Source organism: Thermobia domestica, chromosome 5 (genome assembly GCF_964235325.1).
Source record: "Thermobia domestica chromosome 5, izTheDome1.hap1.1, whole genome shotgun sequence".
Taxonomy (NCBI): Eukaryota; Metazoa; Arthropoda; class Insecta; order Zygentoma; family Lepismatidae; genus Thermobia; species Thermobia domestica.
The window spans coordinates 103,900,486-103,907,945 of record NC_137458.1 but is presented as its reverse complement, the minus strand read 5'-3'; the positions used below and the strand labels follow the sequence as shown (position 1 = coordinate 103,907,945).

At 36.1% G+C, this 7,460-nt stretch overlaps 3 protein-coding genes across 3 annotated transcripts; all 3 read right to left on the bottom strand.

The window, feature by feature from the left end:
* Positions 1-1,409: 1,409 nt before the first annotated feature.
* LOC145685197 (uncharacterized) lies at positions 1,410-3,404 on the bottom strand. The gene has a single exon (XM_081757552.1). The coding sequence runs from the start codon at positions 3,402-3,404 to the stop codon at positions 1,410-1,412; it is 1,995 nt and encodes a 664-aa protein (XP_081613678.1).
* Positions 3,405-3,614: 210 nt separating this feature from the next.
* On the bottom strand, positions 3,615-4,337 carry LOC145685196 (uncharacterized). Its single transcript, XM_081757551.1, has one exon. The coding sequence runs from the start codon at positions 4,335-4,337 to the stop codon at positions 3,615-3,617; it is 723 nt and encodes a 240-aa protein (XP_081613677.1).
* A 257-nt stretch (positions 4,338-4,594) lies between these two features.
* On the bottom strand, positions 4,595-5,803 carry LOC145685195 (uncharacterized). The gene has a single exon (XM_081757550.1). The coding sequence runs from the start codon at positions 5,801-5,803 to the stop codon at positions 4,595-4,597; it is 1,209 nt and encodes a 402-aa protein (XP_081613676.1).
* Between the last annotated feature and the right edge of the window lie 1,657 nt (positions 5,804-7,460).

The window sequence follows — 7,460 nt, the reverse complement described above, 5'->3', positions numbered from 1 at the left end:
GTGGCCAACCAAGAGTGAAAAGAAAATTAGCGTTGTCAGACTTAAATTGTACATTAAAGAAAAAAATGAATAATTAGATTTGTATAAACTTATTCGAAATTATAAAGTCAAATTTTCGTGACTATTTTATTCGTGCCAATCATCAAACAATTACATCATCACAGATATGAAAAAAATGGTATTAAACATTTGCCTACATCGTGGTATGTCAAAGACATTTTATAGACATTTTATGGAATTCTGTTATTACAGCGGTCTAATATAACACATTGCCTAGATTCTCGAACATATTTTCGTTAATACACATAGAAATTCATTACCACTCAAAGAATTGGCGATCCATCCTATCTACTTATGTATTTACAAAAGAAAATTATTTGGGCGTTCATTGCTTATAATATCCCTGTCATTTGACAGTAACAAAAGCGAAACACAAGCCAAACATCGGTACATACATCATCGACTATGCAGAATCAGGTAATTTTACGCAAATTTAGTATCATTTATATTAATTGTTTTAAGAATAGACTATAAAACACTATACAACATGAAGAATCCGTTGGTATGACTCGAAATAAATATATATATAATAACAGGGTCAAGAAAATATTGAAATTTTCAGATGAAATTTCTGGGTATGTGTTTACGTACGTACGTATCTCATATAAACTTGAGTACATTTATTCCTTTATCCATTTAAGAATGAATTAACATGGTGCCATTTCTTTTACTGACAGTAAGAACAAATTAACATTAAAACTAATATATACCTACACATAACAAAACTGGGCACAGCAGTACTATACGGGAACCAACTTCAACGAAATGTAAACAACCGATAAACGGGCCGTTACATATCGTTACGGACATTATCCCTCTCTTTATTCAAGCAGCGCAAACCCTCAACAATGAAATAAATTCAGTATTATTTATAAAATCTTGCCTTTCAGAACGACTGTTTTGGTTTGGTTCTAAATGACAGAAGTCATTATATAAAAAAAGTGGACTGTATTTAAATAATATTACACATTAGCTTCAATTTTTACACAAAAATTGGTTCAGTGCCACCACAAGTCCGCTTTCAAGGCCTTACACACCGCCATCGACACACACACACACTCTCTCCTTTCTTTTCAATGTTACCAGATCTTATGTTCTAATGATAGCTAACTTAAACTAAAATTACTAAAATATATAAAACCCAACATGCCCCCGCCCTTGATGTCTTCACTTCAACATATACTTACATATAATAATTACAATACAATTTTCGATTCATTCAATTGTTCAAAAGGCAAGATCGAGACTTTAACAATAGGCCTCTTACATTCTCCTTGCGCAGTGCGTACAGTTACCACACGTACCAATCCATCTGTTCCCATATCAACCTTTGTGATCCTACCTAGTTTCTATTGCTGCGGTGGCAAATGATCATCCTTCAGCAAAACCATGCTACCAACCTTTAAATTTTCTTTTTGTAACAACCATTTAGGCCTCTGTTGTAACCTTGACAAATATTCCAATCGCCACCGTTTCCAGAATGTTTGAACCAAACTTTGAACAAGTTTCCACCTAGATATCAAACTTATCCTACCTACTGTACAATCTTCACTGGGTACAGCTAAAAATGCCTGCCCAACCAAAAAATCACCTGGTGTCAATACATGCAAATCATTAGGGTCACTAGACAATGGAGTCAAAGGCCTAGAGTTTAAACATGCCTCAATTTGAGTTAACACTGTATACAATTCCTCGAATGTTAACTTTTCACTACCAACAATACGTTTTAAGTGACATTTTACTGATTTTACACCTGCTTCCCAGAGTCCACCAAAATGACTAGCTGTAGGAGGATTGAAATGCCATTCAATACCTTGACTATTAACAAATTCTGATAACTTTTCCTTATGTTGTGTATTTAACATAAATTTCAATAATCTTTGTAACTCTACATTGGCACCGACAAAATTGCTTCCGCAGTCAGTATATACATGTAATGGTTTTCCTCTACGCGATACAAATCTTCGTAAGGCAGCAAGAAATGTTTCAGTACTAGCATCACTTACAAGCTCAAGATGTATGGCCTTAGTAGTCAAACAGATAAAGAGTACAATATAACACTTGTAAGCTCGCTGGCCTCTGAGTTTACTAGATTTAACTAACATGGGCCCAGCATAATCAATTCCGCAATAAGTAAAAACCTTACCAGGAGTAACTCTAGGCAACGGCAAATTATCCGTCAATTGTGTAGTCGTGTTCTTTTCAAATCGACGACACCTTACACAACCTTTTATTATACGTCTTACAACATCTCTGCCTCGTAAAATCCAAAATCTTTGACGCAAATTGACTAACACCAGCTCTGCACCTCCATGCAATGTTTGTAAATGTTCATTCTGTACCAACAACTCAATAAAATTATGTTTACTGGGAAGTACCATTGGAAATTTTTGATTTTCTGAAATTTGAGCATTACGTAGTCTACCTCCTACACGCAGAACTCCCTGCTCATCTAAGAATGGATTTAAACTCAATAATCTACTTTTATTGCTGAGTTCTTTTTTGTTTTCTAAATTTCTAATTTCTGTTTGAAAACTTGAGGCTTGCACTACCTTTACTAAGGCAATCAAGGCCTGACTTAATTCACTAGTGCTCAAAGTTCCCCTCAACTTACTTGACGATCTACAATTGTAAATAAACCTTAGACACCAAGCTACTGCTCTTAGCAACCTAGAAAATGATGAAAATCTTTCTATCAATTCTGTACATATTGCCGAATGCATAACTACTACCTGTCTTTTCTGTTCATTGATAGCATCTGGATGAAACACCTGTGTTTTGCAGATTGGCAACACTGTTTGTTTCAGAAATTCGGGGCCATGCCACCAAAATTCATTATTTATTAAATGTTTTACTGCAAGCCCTCGAGAAGGAATATCTGCACTGTTTAATTGAGAATTGATGTGAGACCACTTGTTTATAGGAAGAGATTCCTGAATTTCTGCTACTCGATTGCCTACAAAGGTCTGCCACCTACTAGGAAGAGATGACAGCCATGACAATACTATTGTAGAGTCTGTAAAAGCCAATACATCATCCACCGGGATCAAACACGACTCCTTTACTACATTAATCAATCTAGTTAACAATAATGCACCACAAAGTTCTAATCTAGGTAAAGTAATCTTCTTGCATGGCGCTACCTTTGTCTTACTTACTATAAGATTACATTCTACATGACCATCTGAATACACAGAACGTAAATACACTACTGCCGCGTACGCTTTTTCACTTGCGTCACAAAATCCGATCAATTGTAATTTCTCTGCATTTGGCTGCATTAAGCAACGTTTGATTTTAATTGACTCAATTAATGGAAGCTCAGAACAATATTGCTCCCACATTAATCTTACATTCGTTGGTAATTCATCATCCCAATCTAGCTTTAATATCCATAATTCTTGTAAAAGAATTTTAGCCCTTACGGCAATGGGAGACAACCATCCCAGAGGATCGTACAATTGAGCTATATTTGACAATAACACCCGTTTTGTTAATCTATCCTTACACTTAGGCTTAGCTACACAAAATGAAAAACAATCAGAACTGGGACATCACTGAATTCCCAGCACCTTTACTGCATCACTTTCAAATGTCAAAAAAACTTTGATTTCGTCGCTTTCTCTTGACATTGAATCAAGTACTTCCTTACTATTAGAAGCCCATTTGCTTAGCTCGAAGCCACCTTCTTTTAACAATTCAATTAATTGCTGTTTTAACTCTATGGCTTGTGCAACATTATCAGCTCCAGACAGAACATCATCTACAAAGAAATCTCGTAATACTACATTTGAAGCAAGCGGATATTTATGACCTTCATCTTTCGCCAATTGCTGTAAACATTTTGTGGCTAAATATGGCGCACATGCTGTACCATATGTTACAGTCAACAATCTATACTCTTGTATTTTTTCGTTGGTAGAACTACGCCAGACAATACGTTGGAAATCAACGTCATTGTCGTCAACACGAATTTGTCTATACATTTTTACTATATCTGCACTTAATGCTACTTGGTGACCCCGAAATCTAATGAGTAATGGAATTATATCTCCTTGCAACTTAGGACCTACTAACAATGTATCATTTAATGATATGCCTGTACTGGTCTTAGCGCTAGCATCAAAAACAACTCTGATTTTATTATCCTTAAACACAGCATGATGCGGCAGATAACAAATTTTAGCAGGATCTGGACTCTCAGAATTATCTACAAGTTCCATGTGACCTAATTCTAAATATTCATGCATAAATTCAGTATATTTCTTTTGTAACATGTCATTTTTCATGAATCTTTTTTTATTCGACAACAAACGATTAACAGCTATTTCCTTTGAAGTGCCTAATTGATCTTTATTGTCTGCAAATGGCAGTTTCACTACATATCTACCTTCTGAATTTCGATAATGTGTGTTATCAAATTGCAACTCGCACGCTTTCTCATCTTCCGTTAAATGGTAACGAGAAGGATCATTTTCAATTTCCCAAAATCTCTTCAAACAATGATCTAGATTATTAGATACAAAATGACACCTTATTTTCTTGTCATAATTGCATTCTGAACGTAACTTTCCACACACATAACATTCCCTAATTTTGTTTCAATTGCGATAGGCTGACCTTCATTTCCTACTTTTTTGTCACCTCCAATTAATAACGGAAATATATCCGCAACCAACAGAATATCAACTTGTTTACTTACGTGGAAATTAGGATCAGCTAAAAATAAACCTTTTATGTGTGACCATTGGTTCACGTTTGCTAATGAAATCTTAGGCAAATCCCCACTGATCTTTCGTATTACAATAGCACTAGTACTAAACACATCAGCTGATTCATTTGTTCGAGACTGAATCTCAAAATTAACAACTGAATGGGCTCGTGAGACACGTGTGTTAGTTATGCCAGAAATATCAACACTGCATTTTTCTTTTCGTAATCCTAACTGTTGACAACAATTTTCAGTTATGAAACTACATTCACTGGCTGAATCTATTAAAGCACGATATGTTTGAAAGCCATCGTTTTTATTTTTTACTTTTACCAACGCAGTTGAAAGCAACACTTGTGTGGGTTGATTTTTATGCATGTAATGGGATCTCACTTCATTTGTGCTTTGTCCCTGCGCTCCTTCCTTCTTCTCGAAGTGCAATAACTCATTATGTTTATTATGGCACACTCTGCACTTTGACCTGCTACCACAGACCCCTATCTTGTGCTGATCACTGAAGCAAACAAAACACAGACCTTTTTTCTTAACAAAACTATGGCGCTCTGTTGGCTCTAATTTTACAAATTTATCACACACTGCCAACGCATGTTTATCACCGCAGAACAAACACTTAAACACAGATTCAGTATGAAACGAACTGGTGGATTTCTTGTAATAAAACTGCTGTTTTCCTGTTGTACTGCCTTTCACTTTGAGAGAGGGGATAGACGAAGCTGCTTCTTGCGCTAATAATGCTCTGGATCTTTTCTCGAGATGATTTAAGAGTTCAGTGAAGGTTGCCATCTCCTGTCCTTCCAATGACAATTCCCACGATTCTCTTGTCTTGGAATCCAGCTTGTCCACCACAATATAGACTATAATTGCATCCCAAGCTTCAACTGGAATTTTTAAACCCTTTAAAGCACGCACACATTCATTTGTTGTATCGAGTAACTTCCGTAATTGCACACTGGATTCATTGTCTACCCTTTCTTGATTCAGCAGCCGTCCAATTGTGTCATTTACAAGCATACGTTTGTTGTCATAACGTTGAACTAAAACATCCCAAGCATTGGTATAGTTGTCATCTGAAATGCTAATTCCTTGAATTTATATGCTAGCCTCACCACCTACAGATGATTTTAAATACTGTAGTTTTTGCGCGTTACTTAAATTAGTGTTTTTGTGCACTGCTGCTATGAATAAATCTCCAATTGTTGTCCATTCTCTTAATACACCATTGAATTTGGGCAAGTCCAACTTCGGTAACCGCACTTCAGAATGGGGGAGTGAACTACCTGAATTATTCTGAGAATGCTGTTGCGAACTAGCTTTTCGCTCTAGTAACGTTTCACTAATTTGGTCCAAAGTCTCTTCCATTTCACTGATCTCATTTTCCAAAGCTGCAAGTTCTTCTTCTTTAGCTATAACTGCAAATTCTACGAACAATTCTTTACATTCAGCAGTAAGTTCTTTTGCTTTGTCAATATGGCACTGAATGGCTACTTGGCTTAATGACGTATCACCAACCTTATTCTTTAACCTTGTAATTCCGCGTTTTATTACTGTTTTCGTCGCACGTAACTTCTCCATGGTGACACTTAATTTTACAAAAACACCAACGTATTTATGTTCACCGCTACAAAAATCAAACTACACCACAGTCACTAAAACAATCACAGTTATTAGAAATAATCACTCTCTCCCACCATTCCGCAAACAAAGGCTGGGCGAGTTCATTCTTCACTACACCACATCTACACACGATCCGGCCCGATATGGACCATGTTTTGGTTTGGTTCTAAATGACAGAAGTCATTATATAAAAAAAGTGGACTGTATTTCAATAATATTACACATTAGCTTCAATTTTTACACAAAAATTGGTTCAGTGCCACCACAAGTCCGCTTTCAAGGCCTTACACACCGCCATCGACACACACACACACTCTCTCCTTTCTTTTCAGTGTTACCAGATCTTATGTTCTAATGATAGCTAACTTAAACTAAAATTACTAAAATATATAAAACCCAAAAACGACATTTGTCCTTCCCTGCCATTCTTTTAACCACATGTGAGAATACGCGACCACCACGACACCTATATTTAAAACAAAAGAAAGCGACAGCGCGCAAGTGATTCCTTGAACATTCTTGTAAACATATAAGCCAGTAGAAAACATATTGGACTGATGGAGCATAGACGAGGACGCCTTAAAATCAGTATTGCAGAGTGTCCTTTTAAAAGGACGGTAGGCATATCTGGGTTAAATGCTATGGTTGATAGGGTTATTATTGGGGAAAAAAAAGCTGATTTAATACTTTTCTGCACAATAAGGTTCCACGCCCTAACCTAGACTATACCACTCAACAGAAGACAAGCTAAGCTAAATTACTGTACCCTACTCTACATTTTATGTACAAGGGCAAAATATCTTTATAAAGAATAGAACTGCGTTTTTGGCTCTCCGGTATAATAGCAGTATCCAAGAAGGCGCTACATAGCCACCCACTTGAAGATCCCAAGTTTTCTGCCCTTGAAGATCATATGTAAGTTATGTTATTTTAGGTTATGTAAGAACTTTTTTATCTTCTGTAACAGTTACCTCAACTTCCTTGGTTAGCTTAACTCAGGGTTGCCAAAATTCGTGTTTTATAAAGATTTATTTTAATGGATTGAATTATGTAG